Source organism: Giraffa tippelskirchi, chromosome 3 (genome assembly GCF_054371585.1).
Source record: "Giraffa tippelskirchi isolate mGirTip1 chromosome 3, T2T-mGirTip1v1.2.pri, whole genome shotgun sequence".
Lineage (NCBI taxonomy): Eukaryota > Metazoa > Chordata > Mammalia > Artiodactyla > Giraffidae > Giraffa > Giraffa tippelskirchi.
Window position 1 is genome coordinate 17,084,606 of NC_137277.1, and position 26,041 is coordinate 17,110,646.

General features: G+C 51.0%; 2 protein-coding genes across 11 annotated transcripts in view; one reads left to right on the forward strand and one right to left on the reverse strand.

The window, feature by feature from the left end:
* HEXD (hexosaminidase D) lies at window positions 1-15,735 on the reverse strand. 10 transcript variants are annotated; one of them, XM_081576904.1, is made up of 14 exons: window positions 15,541-15,735; window positions 14,628-14,677; window positions 13,408-13,546; window positions 10,170-10,279; window positions 7,187-7,274; window positions 5,798-5,962; window positions 4,470-4,653; window positions 3,501-3,572; window positions 3,175-3,370; window positions 2,345-2,427; window positions 1,474-1,552; window positions 1,297-1,398; window positions 992-1,081; window positions 1-392 (listed from the first exon to the last, which is right to left on the reverse strand). In XM_081576904.1, the coding sequence occupies exons 3-14, from the start codon at window positions 13,489-13,491 to the stop codon at window positions 206-208; spliced, it is 1,440 nt and encodes a 479-aa protein (XP_081433030.1). In that variant the 5' UTR covers window positions 13,492-13,546; window positions 14,628-14,677; window positions 15,541-15,735; the 3' UTR covers window positions 1-205. The 10 variants fall into 10 exon arrangements, with proteins under 10 accessions (XP_081433030.1, XP_081433032.1, XP_081433029.1 ...); XM_081576906.1 differs by lacking the exon at window positions 15,541-15,735 and adding an exon at window positions 15,319-15,438 and having other exon boundaries at window positions 1,297-1,371; XM_081576903.1 differs by lacking the exon at window positions 15,541-15,735 and adding an exon at window positions 15,319-15,438.
* The window catches only part of OGFOD3 (2-oxoglutarate and iron dependent oxygenase domain containing 3), a 14,681-nt gene continuing 4,129 nt past the window's right edge, over window positions 15,490-26,041 (forward strand). Inside the window, exons 1-7 of the mRNA XM_081576912.1 lie at window positions 15,490-15,683; window positions 18,031-18,248; window positions 21,389-21,464; window positions 22,552-22,594; window positions 24,101-24,165; window positions 25,109-25,165; window positions 25,431-25,584. Coding sequence (XP_081433038.1) covers window positions 15,610-15,683; window positions 18,031-18,248; window positions 21,389-21,464; window positions 22,552-22,594; window positions 24,101-24,165; window positions 25,109-25,165; window positions 25,431-25,584 — 687 coding nt within the window. The 5' untranslated portion in view covers window positions 15,490-15,609. The remainder of the gene's footprint in view (window positions 15,684-18,030; window positions 18,249-21,388; window positions 21,465-22,551; window positions 22,595-24,100; window positions 24,166-25,108; window positions 25,166-25,430; window positions 25,585-26,041) is intronic.

Sequence of the window (26,041 nt, forward strand, 5' to 3'; positions counted from 1 at the left end):
TTTCTGGATTCCACTCTCCTTTTTATTTCAAAAGAAAGTTCTAATGCTGATCACTGCATAGGCCCAGAAGGCCTTTTCCTTCCATATTTACTCTGTGAGTGCTGCCTGCTGGCACGGCTGTCCAGGACTCAGGAAGGGCACGTGGGGCCGGGTGCAGCTAGACAAGGGTGCAGGGCTCCTGAAAGCCTGTGCTTGGCCTCTCCCCTCAGGGGTCCTGACCTGAGTCCTGCCTGGGGCTGGCCGCCTCACCCAGGTCTTGTAGCAGAGCCTGCAGCCGCCGCAGGCTAGGGTGCACATTCTCCTCCAGCCACTCCTCCACCGTGTCCGGGTAGAAGACGCGCTGCAGGGCAGCCTCCAGCTCCCCTGCAAGGGCATTCCACCTGGCCAGGAGACTGAGGACCAGAGAGATAGTGAGCCTGCCCAGTGAGGGCCCTAGGGCATACCTCATAGCCTCCAGAACCCCACAGGTCAGGACATCCTGGGCTTCAGTTTACTCATCCATAGAACTGGGCCCTTCACACGAGCCTCGTAAGGTTGTTGGGAATCAATGACTGTCAGTTTGACCTCTGAAACTAGCAGGCACTTCACAACTAGCTGGCAGGGTTTTTCTTGGTGCATGAACCTGCTGTGACAGTTGAAGGCATCTTATACTCAGTGGGGACAGTTTGTGTTGGCCTCTGCTCACAGAGCTGGGGGAGCGGTGGGGAGGGCCGGCTGGGACCCTGTCCCCATGGTGACACATGCAGCCACAGCCCTAGGCAGTCTGGTCCTACCAGGAGCCCTGGACCTGTCTCAGGGCGTCTGGTGACCCTCATCCCTCTCAGGCAGGAATGCCCCAGCTTCTCTAACACCTAAGGGCACAGCTGATTCAGTCGGGTCACCCAGGAGTCTGTGGCTGTGATACCTAGTCAGCTTGTCCAGAAGGCTACCAGTGCGCAGTGGAGGGTGGGCAGCCCCAGGGATGGACACAGCAGGGCGGACCATGGGCTACCTGAGTGCCTGGGGTTGGATGTGCTCGATCATGACGGGGTGGATGAGCTTTCTCCTGCGATGGTAGGGGCTGAACCAGCCGGTCACGTACCTGCAGTGGGGTGGGGGCCAGGGCGGGGGGCAAATCCACACACATAAGTGGGTGCACTGCAGCTCATAAGGCAGCCTCGGGGGTTGTAAAATAAGACCTTTGAAAATCTGGTAGAGATTTTTAAAAGTTGTTTTCCACCCAGGAAGCTTCCCTGCAGTATTAGCTGGCCCTTGCCCTGCCAGGAGGTGGTGGGGGTCGCTCCCCTGCCTGCTCACCTGTCCCTCTCCAGCAGCGCGTCCACGGAGCTGCATAGATGGAGGCTGACTTGTGTGATGAGGGCCAGGATGTCACTGCCAGGGAAGGAGCCGGTGCCCTCACTGCACAGGGAGCTGCCGTGGTGAGGAAGGGCCCAAATGTGAGGGGAGAGGCAGGGCAGGGGGTGAGGGTGTTACCTCCTAAAATCCATTTCCTCCAGGCTTGAAATCCCAAGAAAGTTCTCCACTCTTGCTTTGACATTTTCAGCAAAGTCTCCTGAAACCAACCGTAGACGGAGGTCAGAGGGGCCTCCGGAGGAAGTGGCCTGGACCCCGTGCTGGCTGGACCTCCCGGCCTTTGGGCATGGGTGGTGGGCAAAGCAGTCAAGAAGGACCGCTGGCCAGGTCCAGCCGCACACATGCTGACCCGAGGGATGGATGAGCCCAAGGCCACTGCAGCCTGGCAGGAAGGTTAGAAAAGGGTAGAGTCCCAGTATCTGTCCTTCCACATCGCTATGGCTCAGCACAATCCTAAGTGTGTTCATTATTCATTCCTCACTTTCCTCAACCACCTTGACATCTTTCTGCTCCAACACCAAATACATCATCAATTAAATTCCCATATGGTCTCTAATGGGAGTTTACATAACCAGGGCTTCGCCATCAAGCATGCCTGCTGGTTTCTTCCATCTCTAAGCATCTCTGCCTGCACCTGGCTGCTCCCACAAGAACCTGAAATGAGGGAGCTGCCCTCGCTTGGGGCCACACCCACTGGCACTGGGCATTCAGGATATTTACCCAGTGAAGACGGGCCCTTCCCTGCACCCTGTCCATGATGAACTTTCTTGTGGGTTCACTCTGCCTGAGGGGCCCGTCCCCTTACCTTCCTGGCCTCTGTCTTGGGTTTAGGCTTGAAGACCCAGGCTGCAGTGGGGAGGGCAGGCAGGTGAATCAGGGCCGTGGTGTGTTCCCCTCGCCCTCAATGGCTGGAAGACCACAGTCTAGCCAGGAGGAGGTGGCAGTTGGGGGCCCCAGCACTTGGCTTCCTGGGAGGAGCAGGGGACCATACCGTGCAGCAGCGCCTGCAGACAGACGGCCAGGGACGGGATTCCCACAGGCAGCAGCTCGCACAGCACAGAGAAGTGGTCATACCTAAGTCCGCAGGAGAGGGACTCAGCAGATGCTCGGGCATGAGCCACCATGAGACAGGACAGGGATCGAGAAGCTTCTGCTGCTTCCAGAAGCTTCCTTGGTTTTGTGGGCATGCAGCTGGCAGTCATACTCGGATCCCACCCAGAGGGACCTGCCTGGGCTTAATGGTCCACAGCTGTTGCCTTGAAATTCTTGGAAGTTCGTCTTTGACTCAGCTCTGTGAGTGAGGGCTGAGGGTCAGAAGTTAGCCCCGCCTTCAGTTGCCTCCCGTGGGGTCAGGGCCTTCTGCCCTTGGTGTTGGGGCCACCTGGCCTCTCCCTCAGGATGGGACCTGAGACCAGGACTTGCCTGGAACCAGGGGTTAACTTGTAACTACTTTTCAAAGGATGTGAAATTCTGAATGAGCTGAGATCTGTCTTCACGCCTCTCCCAAAGTGGCCGGGGTGGTGTGAACACACAGAGACATGCATGGCGCAGACAGAGCGTGCGCCAGGAGGGCCAGTGCCCCGGGGCGCTAACACCCTGAGCCACATCCCCTCAGCAGTGTGATGTGAGGCATTTGACCCCAAGTGGCTTGTTTTGTGCGGCTGGTCCTCCCACACCCTCTTCAGAGTGCTGGCTGCTTCCCCTTGACAGAAGGCAAGAACTGAGGCCCAGACTGGATGGGCTGAGGAGGACCATGTGTCCTGAGTGATGGGAGCCGCTTCGACCCTCCTGAGAGCATCCCTAGGACCCACGTGGCCTCACCTCTGCCAGCCAGTCAGGATGATGCCCCTCAGCGTGTCTGCTGGCAGGCTGCCTGCCACCTGCAGCCACTGCAGGTGGTTTCTGAGGTGGTGCTCGATGGGGGTCAGGCTCTGGTTCACTCCTGTGGCCCCCTTGAAGGCGCTGGCGGCCCAGAGCCAGGAGAAGCCGCTCTTCCGGTACTTCTCCACAAGGAGCGCTGGGTGAGCAAGTAAGAGGTGTGAGTGGCAGGCCCTGAGGAGGTGTAGCTGTGAAGCCAGAAACACACGCTTGTCTGGGTGGAAAACCAAGAGGAGCCCATGACCACCGGGCTCTGTTCTGGTACTGACCTTTGCCGTGGATGTCCAGGTCGGCCCCATAGTCCCAGAGCACAGGCTCCACCAGCTGCGGTACTCTCGACCCTGGGAGGGGAGAGAGGCCATGAGGGTGGGTCCCTTCAGCCCTCCCTTCTTGCATTAAAATGGATTTAAGTACAGACTCAATACTGCACTAAGTGTTTGGTTGTAAACACTGCAGCCGCCAGGCAAGGCGGCTCTGGAAGTGACTGGGCTCTGGAAGTGACTGGACGCTGCTGGAGCTGCTAGGGCCAAGCCCCAGGCCTGCGGCCCGGAGCTCCCTTGAGGGAGGGAGCCGCACTGTCTGCATGCAGGGCAGGCCCAGGTGCAGCAGGAATGCACCACTAAGCAGACTTATTTATAATGAATTAAAACCTAAGTGGCCACACGTGGTAATGGCTGCAGCCAGGACACCTGACCTTACAGAAGCATGCATGGCGATCTCCCCATCTCACCCCAGAGCCGCAGGATGGGCCTTGCTGGGCTTGGTGGGGGGCCTCTGCTTCCCTTGACCAGCCATTGTGAACCTCAGTGGAGCCCCCTACAGGGCTGGCCGTGCAGGCATGTGAGGCCAAGGGCCCTAGAAGCACTGGATGCTCTCATGGTCTGCTGGAGGCCCCTGCTCTGCAACCCATCCCCTGCTCCTGACAGTTGGTGCCCACCTCCGGCCAGGGCCTCATGCTACCCTTCAGGTCAGGTCTCTCACAACCACCCTCTTGCAAGACCTTTTAGGGAAATGGCACTGTCATATGAGAAACATGTGAAAGTGGTCCTAATAACGGGATGGTCTGGAACTAGAAGCTTCAGTGCAGCTCTACGACAGGGTCTATGTCTCTCCTGAGCAGCTGGGGGCTCGGAGCACTTGGCTTCCAACCCTTGTAGCACCAGGAAGCTCCACCGCTGAGCATGACCCATACCATCACCACCACCACCCCTCGCCCACCAGGGCCACGCCCCACCGACCTGAGAGCTGGTCCTCGGGGATGTCCCGCAGCATGTCGTCCCACATCAGGGGCGTTGTGGTGGGGTGCCGGGCCCGCACGTGGCTTGCCACTGCCTCCATGTGGGACAGACACAGCTCTGCTTTGCTGTTTGGCTCCTGCTGCAACCACTGTCTTGAGGTCTCACCCTCTCCAAGGTAGTAGACCTATGAGGAGACACTGGTGGGTTGGCCCTGGGACCACCCATCCTCACCTGTGGGTTCATGCTGTGGCCTGGGAGGATCTCGGGGCAGCTGTCCATGGGGAGAAGGCATTGAAGAGCGCCCCTGCCTTCTGCACCGACACCCAAACTTGGCTCAAAGACTCCCTTGAGCCTGGGCACAGGAGCACCACAGGAACCAGAAGGTAAAAATGACCAGACGTCCAGCAACACAAGATGGATAAACAGAACGTGGCCTGTCCACATGCTGGAATATCACTCAGGTGCCATGTAGATGAATGAAGCTGGAGAAGGTGCCCAGGGAGAGAAGCCCGCGCATGGAGCAGGACTTCATTTATGGGGTGCTGGGGTGGAGGGATAATGCAGAGATGAAAAGGAGATGTGGATGCAGGGGCAGAAGGCAGGGGGCATGGGGAGATGAGAGGCCCTGCATTAGGCAGGGATGAGGGCTGCACAACACTGAGAATGACTAAAAAGTGACTGGATTGTTCACTTTCAATTGCTTTCAATGGTAAATTCTATATTCCGTGTATTTTATTTTAAAATAAAAAGTTTTTTTTTTGAAAAAGAGGATCAAATTCTGGAATAAAATGTCCACAAACCGCTGCCCTAGCTCAGATGCCTGAGCTCAGACAAGCAGAGGTCTTTGGATCACTGCTTGGTGGCTCAGAATCTTCCCAAGACCTGGTGTTTCTTGAGGACAAGTGGGGATGCCCCTGGGAACTGCCTTTCCAGCCAGTGCTCCATGACCCTAGAGTGGTATTTCCTTTCTCCCACTGTCTGAAACTGCACTGCTTCAGATGGAGAAAAGTAACCGGCTCAAACTCATGGCCACCCTGGCCCCAAGGACATGAACGTGCAGTAATGAGGGGCTGCTCTGCTGTCCTGTGGGTGCCTGCACCTCACTGCACCCTGCTTGGCTCAGCAGGTTTGCCCATGGGAGACCACTTGTCAGCTGGGACCAAGGCCCTCACTGGGGCACATCTCCTCAGCCAGCCTTTCTTTATTCCTGGAGCTACTTTTCTGTTTAAGAGAAGACCCCACGAGGTGGGAGCAGGTGACCTTGAGGCGAAGAGAAGGGGCTGCTGCAGACTTAGGGGAGTCGCCTGCTGACAAGGGGAGGCACCCACCTCGTCACAGCCGACGTGGAGCCACCGGGCGCCCGGGTGCAGCTCCAACACCTGGTCGATCATGGCTCTGACCAGTGCCAGGGACTCTTCTTTGTGGGGGTTCAGGGTGTTGGGGAAACGTGCCACTTCCCGGAGGTGAGCGAGAGCCTCGTGCTTCAGCACAAACTGCAGGGAGACAATAGGAAAGCTGGCGACCCTGGGGAAAAGCTTGTGCCCGAGCTCTCCGCAGTTGGGCTCCTGCCCCGGCACCCTGCCAGCCTCATGTCTATTAGAGTTCCCAGAGGGGCCAGCGGGGCTGCCCTGGGCACGGGAGCCAGGGCTCTGAGCAACCTGGCTGCTTGGTCAACAGCCCTTCTCCCTTCCACCTCTGGTTGGGCTGTGAGAAAGTAGACAAGACAGTCTCTCTTCACAGCAGAATTACATGTGGGTGGACTTCTTGCTCAAGTGAAGAGGCTGGCAAACTACCCACTCCCCACCACCCTGCCCAACACACACACAAAACAAGTACAAAGTGGAACCATTTGTCAAAAACAACAATTTCAGGCCTCCAGAAACCAACCAAAGGTGAACAACAAATTGGGAAATGTTTGTTCATGAAAGACTCCCACAACTTTGGGTTAAAACCGATTCTGCAGCTCCTGCCCAGGGCCTCACTCCCTGTGCCTGCCAGCGGCTGGATGTGGGTAAACCCAGTCCTTGGAGACCTGTCAATAAGAGTGGCAAACTGCTCTGAATTCTGCGGTCCTCAAAGGACCACAGAGGTGACACATGTTCTCCTTCACACCAGCTGGCTGGGGCCACACACACACACACACACACAGGGGCCTGAGAGGGCTGGGTGGAAAGTAGAAGCCACGGCAGACTGAGTACTGGCTGATCTCTTAAGTGTGGCACCCCAGCGCCTGGGGCACAACGTGGAGCCTTAGGGGCTTGGGCACAACTATTGGCCAAACCGCATGGAATCAACAGCTGTCAAGACAGAAGAATGACCCCCTGAGAGTAAAAAATAAAAATAAGAATAAAAACCCAACAGAGGCATCTGTGGCCACACACAGCTGGGGACACAGATTAAATCCAGGCAATTTACATCTACCCATGGGGGGAAAAGTCAGATTCACTGTAACATATGATCTGAAATGTCCAGTTGTCAACCAAAAATTGAGACATGCAAATAATTGGAAAGTGGGATGGACACTCAAAGGAAAAACAAGTCTATGGAAACTGATGTTGAGAGGGCCTAGATGTTGGATTTATCAGACAACAGCTCCTCAGCTGTTCACAGAGCCTCTCTGTGCAGCACTGAGCTGCTCCCTGCAGGTGGCTGGCCCTGCCCGTGCACCCCTGAACCCCACACCTGAGGGCAAGGTAACTTCCCTTCCTCCCACTTACCTCCATGTGCCCAAATGTCTGCACCAAGGGAATGACCTCCAGCTCATTCAGTGTGGCCAGGTGCAGGATCTCTTTGATTTCTGAAGGGCTAGAGAGACAAAGACCACCCTAAGAGGTGCAAGCCAGCTTCCATTTAGGCTCCCAATCCCCGCTTGTCAGGTTCCTGGGGGACTCTACTGAGGAAACTAGTAGGTTCACTAACTCTGAAAAGCCCAACAGTATTCTTAAGTTTTCAGAGAAGACTTCCATGCTACAGTTCAGGAAAACGATGCTCTGTTATATCGTCAAGTAACAGTTTACTTCTTACCAGCTATTCTGACCCAAACTCTGCTGCTGCTGCTGCTAAGTCGCTTCAGTCGTGTCCGACTCTGTGCGACCCCATAGACAGCAGCCCACCAGGCTCCGCCGTCCCTGGGATTCTCCAGGCAAGAACACTGGAGTGGGTTGCCATTTCCTTCTCCAATGCATGAAAGTGAAAAGTGAAAGTGAAGTCGCTCAGTCATGTCCGACTCTTCGCGACCCCATGGACTGCAGCCTACCAGGCTCTTCTGTCCATGGGATTCTCCAGGCAAGAGTACTGGAGTGGGGTGCCATTGCCTTCTCCGACCCAAACTCTACAAGAAGCTAAAGTCATTTTACCAGAAACTGGGCCATGCAAGGAATCATAGTCTAGAGCAACAGTGGGAAGACAGGACCTGAGGGTAAATTCATCGCTTGTTTCTGTACAGCCCATGACCTAAGAATGGTTTCAACATTTAAAAATTGTTGAGAACAATCAAGAGAAGAATAACATTTTGTGACCTGTAAAAATTGTATGGGAGGGCTTCCCTGATGGCTCAGCAGTAAAGAATCTACCTGCCAATGCAGGAGACACAGGTTCAATCTCTGGGTTGGAAAGATCTGGAAATGGCAACCCACTCCAGTATTCCAGCCAGACTGGAGAGCCTGGAGGGCTACAGTCCATGGGGTGACAAAGAGTCAGACATGACTGAGTGACAAAAATTGTATGGAATTCATCTTTCAGTGTCCACAAATAGGGTTTTACTGGGTCATAGCCATGCCCACTCATTATTATCAACTGTGGCTGCTTTTGCCCCACAAACAGTTGTAACAGAGATGAAATGGACTACACGGACTGAAATGACTACAGTCTGGCCCTTTACAGAAAAGGCTGGTGACCCCTTTAATAGAGTTCCAAGACTAGGTGGAGTGACTCATCTGAGGGGGTTAGTAACCCCATCTACTGGGGCTTTCCAGGTGGGTCAGTGGTAAAGAATCTGCCTGCCAATGCAGGAGATGCAAGAGACGTGAGTTCAGTCCCCAGGTTGGGAAGATCCCCTGGAGTAGGAAATTGCAACCCACTCCAGTATTTTTGCCTGGAAAACTTCCAAGGACAGAGGAGCCTAGCAGATTATAGCCCATGGGATTGCAAAGAGTCAGACATGACTGAGCATGCATGTATTTGTTTATCCATCTACAACTGGATAAAACCCTTGGAAGGAAGTCACTGTCAGCACGCCCAAGTGCCCGTCCAGGTCAATGTCCTGCCACTGAGACCACTGAGGATGCCATCCTGGAAGGGCCCTCGACCACTCTACTCTGGGATGTCATTTATGAATTCATCTCAATTTCTGTGTTTGAACCATCTCTAAAGTTAACCAGTTTTATAAATGAACTGATTATATAAGGTTCTATCTTTAAATATACCTTTTTCAAGCTTCACTGGAACCCTGGTACCTTTTTCACTTTTAAAAACAAAGGAACAGAACAGGTGTGTTGTACGAAGAAACACGAAGACCTCTGCCATCACACCACATTAATGCTCTGGATCACACCTTTCCTGTTTCCCACTCACAGGCACGTGTTGGGAGTTCTGTCACACGAAGCCAAGCCGCCCTCCAGAATGGTTAGGCTGCTCTACAGCCCACCAGCGGGAGGCTAGTTTTTGCTCACCCTTGTGGACCCAGAGCACTATCATTTTGTTTTAAAAGCTTCTCCAATTTGGTAGCCAAAATGGCATTTCATTGTTTTATTATTACCATATACTTCTTTCTTTTGGGGGGATAAAAATGTTCTTTGTCCAATTTTCTTTTGGGCTATTTGTTATTGATTTACATGGATACCCATAATTTTAAAGCCAAATGGGGTACGCCCATGACCACGCTATCTGACTTGCCTGATTCTAATCCTTTCCCCTTTAATCCTCACTTTTCTGGTGAAGATCCCATTTGGGGCCTTAAAGACCCTCCCTCCTTCTCCTGCATGGACATTTGTCAAAGTGTCCTCCATGCATTTCACATCCACAGACAACAAGACTGAAACATATCACAGCGCTTCCTTCTGGGGGATCATTTGTGGTTGTTGTTGCTCAGTTGCTAAGTCATGTCTGGTTCTTTGTGACCCCATGGACTGTGGCACGCTAGGCTTCCCTGACCATCACTGTCTCCTGGAGCTTGCTCAAACTCTTATCCATTGAGTCAGTGATATCTTCCAACCACCTCATCCTCTGTTGCCCACTTCTCCTCCTGCCCTCAATCTTTCCCAGCATCAGGGCCTTTTTCAATGTATCAGCTCTTCACATCAGGTGGCCAAAGTATTGGAGCTTCGGCTTTAGTCCTTCCAGTGAATATTCTGAGTTGATTTCCTTGACGATTGACTGGTTTGATCTCCTTGCAGTCCAAGGGGCTCTCGAGAGTCTTCTCCAACACCACAGTTCAAAAGCATCAATTCTTTGGCACTCAGCCTTCCTTATGGTCCAACTCTCACATCTGTACATGACTACTGGAAAACCCATAGCTTTGACTGTACGGATGGTTATTTTCTTTTAAACGTTTCCAAATTCTCTTCAGTGAACATGGTTTACTTTTATGATTAAAAACATGCATTTAACAACTCTTACCTCCCCTCCTCTCCCCTCCAGGTTGCTGCCCTGCACATCCCATTTTCTCTACAGAGGCATCGCCCTGCTTGGCAGCTCAGGTACCTGTACGCATGCTTGGCCCTCAGCAGCCTCAGGTGGCCCTCGTAGGGAAACATGTCTTCATACTCAATGAGGACGCCGTTTGCACCCAGGGCACGGAACAGGGGGAAAATCTGGGGAGGAGACAGAAACGTCATGAAAAAATGACTATTTAAATAGAAAACAACACACATGCAGGTCACAGACTCATTCTTTCAGCTGATGGACACGGATTGTAGCTGATCTTTGGATCGATAATTCTCCTGGAAACTTGCCACCTGAAATGTGTACTCTGTGTTATGCCAACTAAACACAAATGTAGTGACACGTTCACTTGACACAAGGGGCAGGGTTTCTGATTGCTATAGAATAGCAGCTGCCTGGTGGCTTAGCTGGGGAGGGAGGGCTGGGCAAGCAGGGTCAGATGGCACTTCATCTGGATGAGACTTGCAGCATGGGGGCCTCCTAGAACACAGGGAAGGGGCAGGCTGGGGTGATGGGAGCCTACAGGGCTCTGGAGGGTTAGTGGTGAGCGCCTGGAAGAAGCCTAGAGGAGGGAGACGAAGGAGGAAAGAGGTTGTCCCTCTGTGCTCACGGGGTCCCTGCCCTGGTTCTCTCCCACTTCTTTATCTCAAGAACATGGACTCCTACCCTCCAGGACTTTTAGGGCTGTATCTACTGTACACAGCATTGAGACTTTCTCCTAGCCTGGCGTCACAGGCAGGGGTGGGGGCTCCTGCACGTATTTAGAATATAAACCCACCTCCAGACAAGGGCCACTACAGGTTTTACACAATTTGTAGCACTCTCGCTGATGTTGCTGTCAAAGTTTTCTTTCCCCAGGAGTATGGGAACATTCTTAAGCATGCTGGATAGAAGAAGGAAATCAGCTTGGGACCAAGAATTAGCTAGGATCATTTATAAAATGGGTCATCGATAATTGACTGCAAATTATAAGAGGAGGCTGATTGTGGAAAGGAGTCAAACTAACTCAGGTCAGTCACTTGCACAAATGAAACATAATAGTTACAGCATTTCCATATTTTCTGCAGTGTTTTTGCTCCTGGTTTCCCTTGCAGCCTTTGGCCATCTGACCATTGGGTGGCCTCTTTGGTCTTTCTATTGCGGCTTAGGGATCCTTGGTGCTCTGGGTAGCTGACAGGCTGCTAAGCTCAGCCTGAGGGAGCCACCCAGCAAATCCTTGGAAACAGGAGGAATAAGAAAGTGTTGTCTGAACCTGACTCTATCCATCAGCAGCAGCAGGGGGCTTCAGCTACACATAAACTGGGTCTTCTTTGTCTGTCTTTCACATCTATCCATTTGTCACCGTGCTTTTATCTCTTCACATTTGACCTTTTTTTTTTTCCTGCCATTGCTTTCTCAATACTGGTTCCCATGGTGTCTATTCACTTTTGTTCTTTTTCTTGTTTAGTCTCTATTTCTGATTTTTTTTTTTCTTATAATTCATTCCTGAGTCTGGAGGCAATCTTTTCACAATCTACTTTTGTCCGGCTGTCGCTTTCTGGGCTTTTTAAAATATTTATTTGGCTATCGTGGGTTCTAAGAGCGGTATGGGGGATCTTCGATCCTCATTGCAGCACACGGGGTCATTAGTTGCAGCATGTGGGGCTGGGCTTTTCTATTTCTAACTCATGCTGTTCTTCCATAGCTTCTATCACTTTCTTAGTACCTCTGATCTCGTTTTGAAATATTACAGAACTGCATAATCTGCTTTGTGATCACATGGTCCTGGTGCACCTTCACTGTTACTCAAATCATCATCCTCTATTTTCTGGCACTGTTTTTGTATGGCACAACCATACTCCCTTCCTATTGCTCATTTTACAACGAGATGTGTTTTCTTGTATTTTGGAGAGCAGATTCTAATGTTTGGGATGGAGCTAGGCCAGCCCAGGACTCCCTCTGCAGCTGTTACATAAAGGATTAGCAGTTATGGACTTTGTGCAGCTACTTCCATAGCACTCAGTCTTCACTCCCTCTGGATCCTGATTTGAAACTTCTCTCTCCTTTACCCTCAATGTTACTCCCCAGTTCAAGGTGGAGTCTTTTCTCAACACTGCATCCTTAGTGTGGGGTTCTCTGTCCTTCTTGAAGAAGTTTCTGGAAAGCCTTGAGGTCTTGAGCACTCGCTCTCAATCTGGAGCCAGTGACATCTCATCCAGTACTTGTTGGGCTATTTTGTGGGTTCCCTAGTCTAGGAGTAGTCTGAATTCTTTTTTTTTTTAATATATTTATTTATTTGGCTGCACTGGGTCTTAGTTGTGGCACATGGGATCTTTGATCTTCATTGTGGCATGCAGACTCTTATTTGCATCATGTGGGATCTAGTTTCCTGACTGGGGATCGCACTTGGGCCCCCTGCATTGGGAGCTTGGAGTCTTAGCCACTGAACCACCAGGGAAGATCCTAAATTCTTTTTTATCTTTCTCTACCATCCCCTGCCTGGCTGCTAACCCCACAGGAAAGTTGAGCTCTCTGTGGTTTGGCCCTGCCCCTTGTGTTTTGGCATTCACAGGGAAACCCTGATACCTACATTTGTTTTAGAGTACATGTGTTTCCTATGGCTGCCATCACAAGTCATCACAAACCGGGGGGCTTGAAATAGTAAGAACGTATTCTCTCACAGTTTGGGAAGATGAAGCCCCAAATCCAGGTGTCAGAAGGGCCGTGCTCCCTCTCAGGCTGTATGGGGCATCCTCCCTGTCTCTTCTAGATTCTGAGAGTTTCTGGCACCCTTAACCCTCCTGGGCTTGCAGATGCGTCGATTCTAGTCTCTGCCTCTGTCCTCATGTGGTACCTTTCCTACGTCCTCACGTCATCTTCCCTCTGTGACTATTGTCCCCTCTCCTTATACAAACACCACTTATTGGATTAGAGCTCATCCTGTTCCCATACGACCTCATCTAATGTCAGAGACATCTGCAAAGACCCTATCTTTAAATCACAGGTCACATTCACAGGTCCTCTGGATTAGGATTTAAACGTATCTTTTTAGGAGACACGATTTGGCTCACAACAGAGGTTGTGGGTTTTTGTCTTTTCTGTTTTTCCTTTTGCTATCCTGGTTGCTATCTGCTTTGTGAGGGGATATGGGGGAAATTCAAGATCTATGCTGCTGCCACCATGCCTCAACTCAGAACCCATGGTTGTGTTCCAAGAATGTATCTACAGAACACTGTTCACAACTTCATAACAAAATCCGAGGCAAAGTGACTCTCTAGAGAAGAAAAGGAGCTCTCACCTCCGAGAGGTAGCAGACCTTTGGCGGGGCTCCTTTCAGGTCCAGATGAACTAGTCGTATCTTAAATGGTGAGGAACCCGACATCTCACTATTTTTTGATAAATCATATAACTAAAAAATATCGTCTGGGCGCTTCTTCCTAGTGGAGAAATTCAGGGTTATGTCCTTCCATTGTCTGTTTCAATTCTGATATGAACTAGGAGGAAACTCATTTCCCCAACATGAAATATATCAAGATGTCTGTCTCCATGTTCAAATATCAGGACCCGTGCCATTTAATTGTGATTTGTCACTAAAATAAAACAGCACTGGTTTCCTTATAAGATTGCTATAATCTATAACAATACAAATGACTCCAAAATAATTTCCTGTTTTAAAGACTGTCTTATCCTATATATACTATGCCAGTGAAAACAGGCAAATATCTCTTAAACATTTTTCAGGCCCCACAATATGATGCTTCTGTAGAAAACTGATCCTCAATTTTATTCTACTTTAAATAGTATTAAAAATAATTTGCATTTTTAGAATTTGAGTCAGCTTGGTTGCAGCGAGGGAGAAACTGTAAAAATTTATCCTAGGTCAGAGAAAACTGTCTAGGATTTAAAACAGGCCATTGATAATTTAAAAACAAGTAAGTCACAAGTTTATTAGTGCTGACTAGTTTATGTTAAACTAGAGGTATCTGGATGAAGCATAAAACACATAGAATTAGACAGGAAAAGGAAAGAAAATCTCTGTATATTGGTCATATATTCAGCTCCACAATTTAAACTACTCATTCTGTGCAAGGATTCATAAATCCCTGACCTTAGGGATTTTATAATATAGCTGAGAAATTAACATAATGCATATAGAAATCAATCAGTTTGATTGAAAAAAATAAATTATATTCAAAACAATCTCAATGACAAAGTTCTTAAGGCAATTACCTAAATTGCTATGAGAAGTGGATGAGTTTAAGACAAAGCATTTTGAAAAACTAAAATGTTTCAAAGCTGAGTTGCTTTACATTTTGAAAAAATAAATAATAAAAAAGAAAACTCTAACAACCCCCCTACCCCACATAACCCAAATGTATTTTCCAGAGAATAGAGTTAAAAGAAAAATTTTTGAGCTGAGAAGTCTGCATTAGTCCTGGGTGTGCTTCCTTGTGTTTAGACAGAAATCTTCTTACTTTTTCTATAACCCTAGGGCAGGAATGAACACCAACATCTTACCTGATTCAGACACATTCAGAGTTGTTTACCAAAGTAAGTTGCTGCAAAATCTAAAGGGAAAGGAGAAAGAAAGGTCAGTATTCCCTCTTGCAAGTGTGTAGTTCTTTACTTTGATTCCCTCCTGCACGAGGTCTATAGAAATATGATTATTTCAGACTTGGGTCAACTGTCACTATTGTTATCAGATAACCTGGTAGGTAGGTCTGCAATTGTCCCAGTCTCTTGGGTTTCTAGGTAAGTTGCCAGGCGATGGCATATGATTTCCCCAGTTTGGGGATTGTTGGGCAGATCTCTTTTCTTGTTCAATGAGTCCAGGTCTTTTTTCCCCACTCTGTATCAGTAAATTACTCACCTTCTTCAGACTTAATCCTTATGCATGAACCTCACTGCTAATTCCACTCATTCAGAATCTTAGGTATCTTGACAGGAGTGGTTAAGATCTTACTTCTTGCCCACTGGACGGGAAACTGAATGTTGTAAACTAAACAGCAGGCCTCACAGATACTGAGCACCAACAGGACCCAGTGCCCTCAGGTGTGGCATGGGCCCAGGGAGAGGAGCGTGGGAAATCCCACAGGAGAGGGTGCGGAGACCCTGGGAGGAGGGCTTGGACACCGCGGGGAAAAGGCTTCGAGACTCTGGGGGGAGTTGAAGACCCCGGTAGAGCACGCACGGCGGGGGAAGGACACACTTCAGTAGAATACTCAGAGGCTCGTCAGGTTCCGCGAAGGTCAGGGGAGGAGGGGTACGGCCAAGGCAGGTGCGCCGTGGAGAGCAAGCCAGGTCCGCGCCCGGGTCCCCGCCCTGCCCCGCTCGGCGCTCGACCTCCGATTGCTCAGGCCTGGTCACCAGCCCGGAGGTTGAAGGCCGAGGGTGTCGTTTCGCGCGCCCGGCCGCGCCGGCCTCGCGCTACCTCTCGCAGCACCCGTCCTGGGCTTGTGGCGGCTCCCGCATTCGGCCTAGCTTCGTGGCAGCGTGGCTAATGGCACCTCAGCGGAGGGGTGCTTCCAAGGCCCCAGAGGGCAGCGGGGCGGCGGAGCGCCGGCGCCAGAACAGGTACCAGATAGCGCTGGGAGCGCGCGTTTGGTGGTGTGGGCGAGGCCTGGCCGAGGGGCGGGGCCTAACAGGGGCGTGGCGTGGTGTGGCTGTGGGCGTGGCCGGGTCAGAAAAAGGTGCAGCCGGGGCCTTTCCCGGAAAGGCACAACAGTGTGGGTGTGGCCTGGCCGTGAGGGGCCTGGTTTTGTGCTTGGGCGAATCGGGCGCCTAGAGGGGCGTGGTCGCAGAATCCCACCGGGAACGCGCAGGAAGGGGCTGGGCGGGGCGGGGCGGGGCGGGGCGGGGCGGGGCTGGGCGGGGCTGGGCGGGGCTGCGGGTCGGGAAACCTTCCCTGACCTTCTCCCCAGTGTGTACCGAGGGCTTTGCGCCGAGACAACGCGCGGGAACTGGGACTCAGAGTTCTCCATCGTTTGGTCTCCGTGTGCTTTTCTCAGGGCTGTACACGTGATGGTTCTCCGTTGGGGACCCGATGAATGAATAAATGATCTCAACAAGTAGCCTTCGAGGGGATTCTGCCTAAAACTTTCAGAGCCGCATTGTATTCACTCCACGATAAATTACTTTCTCGTCGTGCTTGCCCCATGGGCCATGGACCTTGCTCCAAATCCACTTCTGTTTTGGCAAGATTCTCAGTGTGCATTTGGGCCAGCTTACCCTGAACAGGGGTGCTTATTTTGAGGAGACCTCAGGGAAGTATTGCTTCCAAATCTGGCCCAGGAAGCTGTTTTTCCCCCTCTTGTCTCTACCTCTTTCTCCGTCCCTTTCTGAGGTGTCACAGCTTTGTGCCTACAGTAGGATTCCAGCCCCTGCTGCTGAGATGGGCTGGCAGTCTCCCTGCCCTATTGGGGAAGAGAAATATTAGGCCCACTGGAGTTAGGGGTCCACCCTTGTCTAGTCGGAGGAGACCAGGTGGGCTAGAGGCTAGACAGCAGTTCTAGGGGTGAGGGTGGGGGTCTTTGTGACCTGGGTTATCTACGCTCCCTGTTTAAAATGACTAGGTATCCACCCAATATGGTCTGACTGAGCTGTGCCCACCTTGAAACTTATTTAATCAGAATTTGTGTGCTAGAAAGTAAAAGTGTGAAAGTGTTAGTCGCTCAGTCATGTCTGACTCTTTGCAACCCCATGGACTGTACCCTCCAGGCTTTTCTGTCCATGGAATTCTCCAGGCAAGAACACTGGAGTATAGCCATCCCTTCTCCAGGGGATCTTCCCAACCCAGGGATCAAACCCTGGTCTCCATTGCAGGCGGATTCTTTACCCTCTGAGCCAGCAAGGAAGCTGGTGTGTGTTTTATATATATAGCAATTTGAAATGTGGAGGGACATATAAAAATAGAAGGCAGACTCCCTGCTTTTCAGGAATTAATCATACACTTGAAGACACGAGGTGCACCTCCTGAAAGAATGTCCAGATCGCTTTTCTCATTTCTGCCATTCCTTCAAGCCCTACACATTTTTCTCAGTTAACAGAATACACGGCTGCTCAGTTACACATATGAGAAAACACATACACATGTACACAGACACACATATGAGTGGGTATACACCATCCAAACACACATAGACACACGTGTGCAGGCACACACACACATACACACAGACATGCCTGCAACTTCTGCATAGGCAGTGTGTATCCAACAGTTAACCCAGGTGGTACAGAAAGTGTTGAATCATTTCTGCTGTACTTGCATTCCCTTCCTGGCTGGCTGGTGGTTTCAGTGAAATGAGTTTGGTTTATGTTTACCTTAGTTCACCCTGGTAGCTCAGCTGGTAAAGAATCCACCTACAATGTGGGAGACTTGCGTTCGATCCCTGGGTTGGGAAAATCCCCTGGAGAAGGGAAAGGCTACCCACTCCAGTATTTTGGCTTGGAGAATTCCATGGACTGTATAGTCCATGGGGTTGAAAGAGATGGACACGACTGGCGACGTTCACTACCTTAGTTCACATTGTGTGTGAGTGTGCACCCTAGGGCCAATGCGTGGGGTTGTGTCAGTCATTTTCGGATGCAGGCAATGTGATTGATGTCACAGGCTCTGTCAGGATCTCCCAGATGGTTCTCCATGGACATGGCCAGGCTGGGAGGGACCGCGACTGGCAGTTCGTCTTGTCCTCGGGGGCATAGTGAGCCCTGTCTGGTCATATGGGGTGAGGGGCACGTTCCCCACCATATCCTCGTATGCTGGCAAGTGCCTCTGGATTGATGGAGAGTAGCTCTGATGATGACCAATGTGGGAACCATTTAAGGCTGTAACTAAGTGTGGGCGTGGTCTCTGGTCATTGTGGTCTGCGTTTTCAGCACACGCAGTTGCCTTCGGGTGACCACAGCTGTTTTCTGTTCTCAGCACCAAGAGTACCCGGGCACCTCGGGATGTGCGGAAGAAATGGTTGAGAGTCGCTGTCCTGGGGTCCTGCACTGCGCTCGCCGCCTGCCTGTTCTGGGGCAGCCTGGGGGGTGATGACGGCATCACTGAGGTCCTGGCTCACCGCAGCGAGATCCTGCCAGGCAGGTTCATCGAGGTGCCCTGTTCTGAGGACTATGACAGTCACCGAAGGTTTGAAGGTACGCAGTGCGGAGGTGATTCAGGAAAGAGCAGCATGTTAACATGGAATTCACTGTGTTCAAAATGCGTCTTTTTTTTACTTCGATGAATTGGTGGGAATCAGGTTGAAAGTAGTGTGGTGTGGGGTGGGGCAGGTGACCTTCCTCCCCACCCCACCCACCACGTTGGTTAGCCCACACCTGTTCCGGGAAGTGTGAGTGTTTCAGGCCCCACCTGTGCAGGAGCAGGCCCAGGCCTCACTGCCCAGGCCATGGCCAGTGTTTTACTGAAGTGCCCCCCACCTCAGTGTGGATTCCATCTGGTGCAAGAGGTGGTTTGCCTGGAAGGATGTAACAGAATTAGGAAGATATCAGTGAGCAAGTTGAACTGAGAAAAGGCATTTTCTGACTTAGGGGATTGTTACATCAGAAAATGTTGCAACAGGAAACGTGATACCAGAGTCCATTCCCCCATGGCATGTGTCCTATCCTGGCACCTGCCTGCTCTGTGGAGGGCAGCAGTTTTAAAAGCCTAGCCAGAGTGACTGGGTCTTAGAGACAGAATTTAGTTAATTTTTCTATTCAGAGCAATGCTTTGGACTTGAACCAAGAAAAAGATTGCTGAGTCCTTCCACCAAGGGGCACTGTTGTGATGCGCACAAGTTGGGTTAAAATGAAAGGAGGTGTGTGGGCCCCTTGGCAGAAATGGACTTGCCTAGGAACTGGGGTTCCCTTTCCCCTTGGGGGTCTGAAGTGGAGAGGTTCTGTTGTGGGCATGCTCTCTCTGTCTTGGTGAGCTTTTTTTCCTCTAAAGTCCCAGCTTTTGACAAAGTATATTTTTCCTGTGCTAAGTCGCTTCAGTTGTGCTGACTCTTTGTGACCATGTGGACTGTAAGCCCGGCAGACTGCTCTGTCCATGGGATTCTCCAGGCAAGAATACTGGAGTGAGTTGCCATACCCTCCTCCAGGGAATCTTTCCTACCTGGGAATCAAACCTGTGTCTCCTGCGGGTCCTGCATGGCAGGCAGATTCTTTACCGCTGAACCATTATTTCTCCTACCCCTTTAATAATTTATCAACATTAAAAACAGTTGGAATGAGGCAGAGGAGGAGTTGGTGTAGATGGAGATGGGATTTCAGTTGGGAAGGTGAGAAAGTTCGGGAGATGATGGTGGTGATGGTCACACACAATGTGAATGTAGTTAATGCCCCCAAACTGGCTAAAATGGTAAATTTGGGGTTTTATATATATTTTGCCAGAAAAACACAGCATCAGAGTCTCTGGACTCCCCCTCTCTCACCCTTCTCTCCTCCTATAGCTGACAGGGGCTCTGCCTGCCCCGGCCCTGTGTGTCTGGGAGGCACATCTGCGTGCTTGTGTCCTGTGCACTAGTGTATATGCACGGACATCATCAACCACTCACAACTCACTTTCTCGTCCAAATGGTACTCTTAACGCTCATTCATATTCAGCATGTTGTGTCGCTGCTGGATTTTCAGATTTCAGGGTCGATGGAGTTTGAGTTCTCTCTAATTATTGCACGGTAGCTGGAGACCATAACCTGTATGGTACAGAACTGACTTTCCTGTTGGGCTAATGTTTTTGTTAACGTTGTACGTATACCTGGAAAAATGTGTGTTTTTGAACAGTTGTTGTGAAGCTCTGAGTGTCTCCTAGTCTACACTCCTGTGGGCAAACTGTCTTCTTGGACGTCTTGTCTTGTTGTTCAGTTATTGGGAGCTGCAAGGCGGGGTCTCCACCTCAATGGTGGGTCTGGTGGCTGCCTCACGTGTTTGAACTGATGTCACTTGGTGCTTCTGTTGCCTCTGCATCTGCCTGGTGAATCGTTCCTATTTTCAGTCTCTTCCCCTCTCATAATTCTATTGTCTTTAAGTTTATTTGTTTGTATGATATCACTCCCCAAGCTGCTGTTTGGTTATCATTTTTGCCTTTATTATCGACCTTTAAGGAGTAACCCTTATAAAAAGCATTTTTGTGTTTTAATAGAACACAAACTCTTGTATCAGTAGGGTTATATTTAGCTCCATGGAACTGAAGCACCCCTTCCCTAATGACCCCCAAGTAGAAGTTTATTTTTTCCATGTGATGAGACCCAGAGAAAGTCACCCCAGGTCAGCCTGGCTCCCTGTGAGCCCTTTGCACTGAGCCCCCAGCTCTCCCACTCAGCGTGGGGTTTATGTGGTCCCAGGACACCTCCAGGCACGTTCCAGGCAGGAAGAGGGGAAGGAGAATGAAAGCTAAAGGTCAGCCAGCCCAGCGTGTCCTGAGAGTGTTCCATCGGCCACATATCCTATGGTCCACTCAGCTTAAGGCAGCCAGCTTGCCCTTTTCGCCAAGACACAAGGCACTTGCTGAGCTTGTCCATCTCTGGTGCTCTGCCTCATCCTGGGCCCATCCATCTGACCCTGGCCCTATGCACCCTGACCCTGTCCACATTATCCCTGGGTCTGTCCATGCTGACCCTGGCTGTGTCCCCCTTGGCCCCGATCCTGTCCACCCTGACCCTGATCCTACTTTGCCTCTTTCACCCCAACCATGGCCCCATCCACCCAACCCTGACTACTTTCACCCCAACTCTGGCCCCATCCCCATCTAAGCTCCCCCATCCTCCTCCCTCTAAGCAGCTCAGTCCTGGCTGCAGGGACAGAGGGAGGCAGGGTGGGGTGGGTGGGGAGCACCTTGGAGCAGCTCTGCAAAAGGATAGCAGCTAGAATTGCAGGCACAGCTTTGGTCATCCAGGGGGGACTTGCCAAAGGTCTGGATCTGTGGTCAGTGATGGTTCAAGAATGTCATGGATGCCTCCTCTGGGCAGAGTGCCTGGTGCTTCCAGAGTGGCCTGCCTGGCGTGGGGCCGCCAGGAACACAGTGAAATTTGTAGGGGAAATTTCACAGTGAAATTTGATGTAGGGGACGTGCATGTACTGGAAAGTCACCATTGTTTATCCGAAATTCACTCTGACCACGTGGCCTGTAATTTCCAAACCTGGCCCTCTAATCCTGTGAAAGGCAAGGCCCCATCCCACAAAATTCTGTTGTCCCTGAGAAAGGGGGCCCACAGGTAAGTCCTTGACAATGGCATGCTACTCTGTTGTCAGGGTTCAGCGGGGGCTGTGTGACATCCTGATTTGACTCTTTCCAGGCTGCTCCCCAAGGAAGTGTGGCCGGGGCGTCAGTGACGCCGTCATCACCAGGGACGAAGCCCGGAGGATTCGCAGGTACACGCATCTCTGAGCTTCTGTCCTGAATGAATGGGAGAGTGAGGCTGGGGCGGGGAGCAGAGAATTACTACTAAGAGGAAGATTTCAAGAGATTCATTTAGAATTCCCTAAGAATTCCCCTGCATACTTCCAAGGCCAAGATGGGCTTTTCTGATTTCTAGGAGGAAAGATTGTTGCCCTCAGTGATGTGGTTGCTGATGGAACCTTCCAAAGGCCCAGGCCCTCTCCAGGGGCAGCAGGGGAGGTGGGGGGGATGCTCTCCCATCAGCCATTGAGGGGCCCAGTGGACGTTTGTGTAGAGACAGTGGCCCCAGGCAGTTGCTAGACAATATTTCAGTCTCCTCTCCAAAACTGATTGGGATTAGCCCTCCCACTAGCTCGCCATAACTCATGACCAGGCAGGAGGTCTTACTTATAAGTAGTTGGCATTGGATTCTTCCTTGTCTTTTAGAAGCAAATCTTGATGCTTTGATTTTTCCAACATGGAGTTCAGACACAAGCATGTGCCTAGTGGAGCAGTTTCTGGTCTGTGTGTTGAGCTGAATCCCAAGGGGAGACTATCTTCCTGTTTCTAGATAATCTTGTAGGGGCCTGTTGGGTGAGGGGTCACCGGTGTGAGGGCTGGAGCCAGCCCCTAATCAGTTTCCGGGGTGGCCATCTGTCAGAGGCACCAGAAACCCCTGCGTCTTCACTGACACGGGTAGACCTGTGAGGTCCAGCCCAGGGTACCACGTGGCCTCTGCCTCCTGAGCTGGTGATTACAAAGTCTGCCTCCCAGCCTGTGATGACAGGAGAGAGACTTCCCAGCCCAGAGGAACCCATTCAACTCAGCACTAGGTCTCTGAACTAAAGATGGAAAGTAAGCCCACTTGTCCCCAAACTGTGTCATAGGATGTTAATGAGATGGTGACAAAATATTAACATTTACTTAACTTGAAAGTCAAGTCCTTTGGTCTAAACATGTGATTCTGTCATAAACATTAAGTGAGCTGTTAACATTGTGTTAACTGTGTGATTGGTGTGTGTCAGAGGTATCATAGATGATGCTGTTAACTGAATTCTGACTTAAGATCTTCCCCTACAGCATAGCCGAGAAGGGGTTGTCCCTGGGAGGATCCGATGGAGGGGTGAGTTGTGTGGCGTTCCCACTTCAGTTTTCTTTTTACCCCTTTGGCTCTGCTCTCCCTCCGAGGTGAAATGAGGGTACAGGATGTGCAGGCCCCCACAGATGCAGTATACGGACTGTTGTCCACTGAGTGAGACTGCAGGGGATCCAGCAGTGGCCCCTGAAAAATGCATCCACCCAGAACTGTGATGGGACCTTATCTGGGAAAAGGGTATTTGCAGATGTCATTAAGTTAAGGGTCTCAAGATGAGATCATCCTGGATTATCAAGGTGGCCCTAGATCCAATGATAAGAGTCCTTGTAAGAGGAAGGCAGAGGGAGATTTGAGACCGAAGAAGAGGCCATGTGAAGACGGAGCAGAGTGGAGTGACATGCCACAAACCAAGGGGCCCCTGGCACCACCAGAAGCCCAAAGATTCAAGGAAGGATCCTCCCCTGGTGCCTTCAGAAGGAGAAGGACCCTGCTGACACCTTGATCTCAGCCTGCTGGCCTCCAGACCTTGAGACGATGAATTCCTGCTGTTTTAAGCCTGCCATTTACAGCAACCACAGGGAACTCAGACAGGCCAGTGCAGCTCTGCATCTCATCCGCTTCCTGGGTAGCCTTGAGAGTCCGTCTGTGCGAGCACCTTACATTGGAGTTCTCACGTGGTCCCAGTGGGGATCTCCTCACCCAGTGTGTGGGTCCTGGGGGAACATCTGCTCTCCTCTGGATAGTTTGGTCATTATCTCCATGACTCTTATTCTGCAGACTCTTTCCTTTTGAGTTCTGAAAATTAAGCTTCTCCTTTTAGTTTGATTCACTTTAAGGGGAATATTTATTAAAACCTATTTGTGTGTGGACTCTTCTTTTACTCTCTGCTCAGCATTTACATGAAAAGTTTTCTTGCAATGAATCATCTAGGTTTGATATCTTTAAGGGCAGTTAACATTTTTTAAGCCAAGATTGTGTTCAGACAATGCCCCTGGGATGGTCGTTGCATCATTGAGGAAAGACACCCAGACAGGGTAGAGGTGGTCCGTGCTCATGCCCACTCTCCACTTAAGACATGAGGAAGGCCTCCTGGAGGCAGAATGGGCAGGGGTCGGAAATACTGGTGGTTCATTAAAGAGTGATGACCCAGCAGTTCCACTCCTGGGCATTTACGCAGGAGGACGAGAGCATCTCCCATGATAAAAACGTTGTCCACCAGTGTTACAGCTGCCTTATTTGCAATAGCCTGAACTGGGAGCAGCCCACATGTCCATCTCCAGGTGAGTTAGTCACAGGGAGGAGCCAGGCTGAAAGCGAGTGCACCTGCATGACTCCAGGGCCTCCTGTTCTAAAAATTAACCAGCACCTCACACACCTTTGTCCAAATGTCTTGAAACCCAGCCTGTGTGCATTGTCACCCTGACCTGGGTGTGCGAGGACAGGTCTTAGGAACTCGTGTTTAACGTTGGTGGCTTTTAGAGCTCGGTCACCTGCCAGGCAGCCCTCACACCACTCTGCCAACGTCTTTTCCAGGCGTCCATCCTGGACCTGCACTCGGGGGCCTTGTCTGTTGGGAAGCACTTTGTAAACCTGTACAGGTGAGAACCTGGGGTGAGAGGGTCTGCCCATTTTTTATCCAGGAACACCTGAGTGAGACTTGTGTGTATGGATCAGAAGGGCTTCAAGTCTTGGGAAAACCTCGACATTTGCCATCAGGCTGCGGCCAAGTGAGGACTGGGAGATTAAGCTCTCCTGAGGGGCTGGGTCCTCGCTCTCCTTGCTTTACGAGATAGTCTAGTTGGGAAGGGGCTGAGGGATGGGGTCGGAGGGAGAGGTGAGTGGCAGGCCCGGCTCCTAAGAGCTGCCTCCTGAGGGCCAGGAGAAGCAAGAGATCTCCCATCCTTACTAAATGTCACCCCACCTGGTGGCTCAAATGGTAAAGAATCTGCCTGCAATGCAGGAGACCTGGGTTCGATCTCTGGGTCGGGAAGATCCCCTGGAGAAAGAAATGGCTACTCACTCCAGTATTCTTGTCTGGAGAATCCCATGGACAGAGGAGCCTGATGGGCTACAGTCCATGGGGTCACTAAGCATTGGACATAACTGAGCAACTAACAGTTTCACCTGCCAGGTACCACCCTCCCACCCCCCCTCCCTTTTCTCACATGGTTATTGTAGAAAGAGCAGCTGCAAGATAAGAAGGCCCAGCTGGTTCTCAAGGACTTGCTGGTTAACTGGAGGAAAGACTGAATTGAAAGGAAATGTGTTAGTTGCTCAGTCATGTCTGACTCTTTGCAACCCCATGGACCATAATCAGGCTCCTCTGTCCATTGAATTCTCCAGGCCAAGAATACTGGAGTGTGTAGCCATTCTCTTCTCCAGGGGATCTTCCCAACCCAAGGATTGAAGCTGAGTCTTCTGATGGCAGGCAGATTCTTTACTGTCTGAGCCACCAGGGAAGCCCCAAAGGAAATAAGGAAACATTAATAAAATGTCTCATGTTAATACTCCTTATGTTAATACTCCTTATTCTTTTCACAGATACTTTGGGGATAAAATACAAACTATCTTCTCAGAAGAGGACTTCCAGTTGTACCGGTAAGGGAAGGAACGCCTGGGTCAGAGGTGGGGAAGGTAGTGGGGGCCTGGGAGTGCTGGGGTGAGTCCTGCAGAGAACTGGCTCTCAGGTTCCTCATTTTGCACATGATACCCTGTCACATGTGTGTGAACCCACGTGTATATCTGCTCACTTTTCCGCCTTCTCCAGCTCATGTCTTTTTGTGGTGTAGTTTGATGTGGGTTCCATGGACCCGTGGAGAATCCTCTTCAGCTGCTCCGAGTGACACATGTGTCCTCTCGGCAGGGACGTGCGGCAGAAGGTCCAGCTGGCGATCGCCCAGGCGTTTGGCATCAGTGCGTCTTCGCTGCACCTGACAAAGCCCACCTTCTTTTCCCGCATCAACAGCACAGAGGCCCGGACGGCTCATGACGAATATTGGCACGCACACGTGGACAAGGTGAGTGCCCCTGGGGCTTGTCCACTGAAGTGCTATCTGTTCACGTAGTTGGGGTTTTAGATGTTTCCTCTCTGGTGATGCTGTCGAGGAAATAAGACTTGTTTCTCGTGAGAGAAGATGGTGAAACGCATGTTACGGAACAGGGAGGGCCTGGTGGGGACCATCCTCTGCTACTTTTTCCCAGATGCAGAGCTGTCTCTGCCTGAGCCGTGAGCTTCATCGAATGTCACCTGACCCGGCCTTGATTCACCCTTTCTGTTGGGTGGTCTCCCTTGGATATGCGTCTCCTGCCCCTGCCCAGGAGGCCCCCTTTCCCCCCTTTTTTGGGGGGGGTGATCTCTTGACCACTGTGGATTCTATGGATTCCTCTTCTTTGACCTCCTGTTGTTCCCTAGACATGGTGACACCTAATCTATCAATGGTCTTCATCAGCCACAACTGAAGCCCTCTCCCGCCT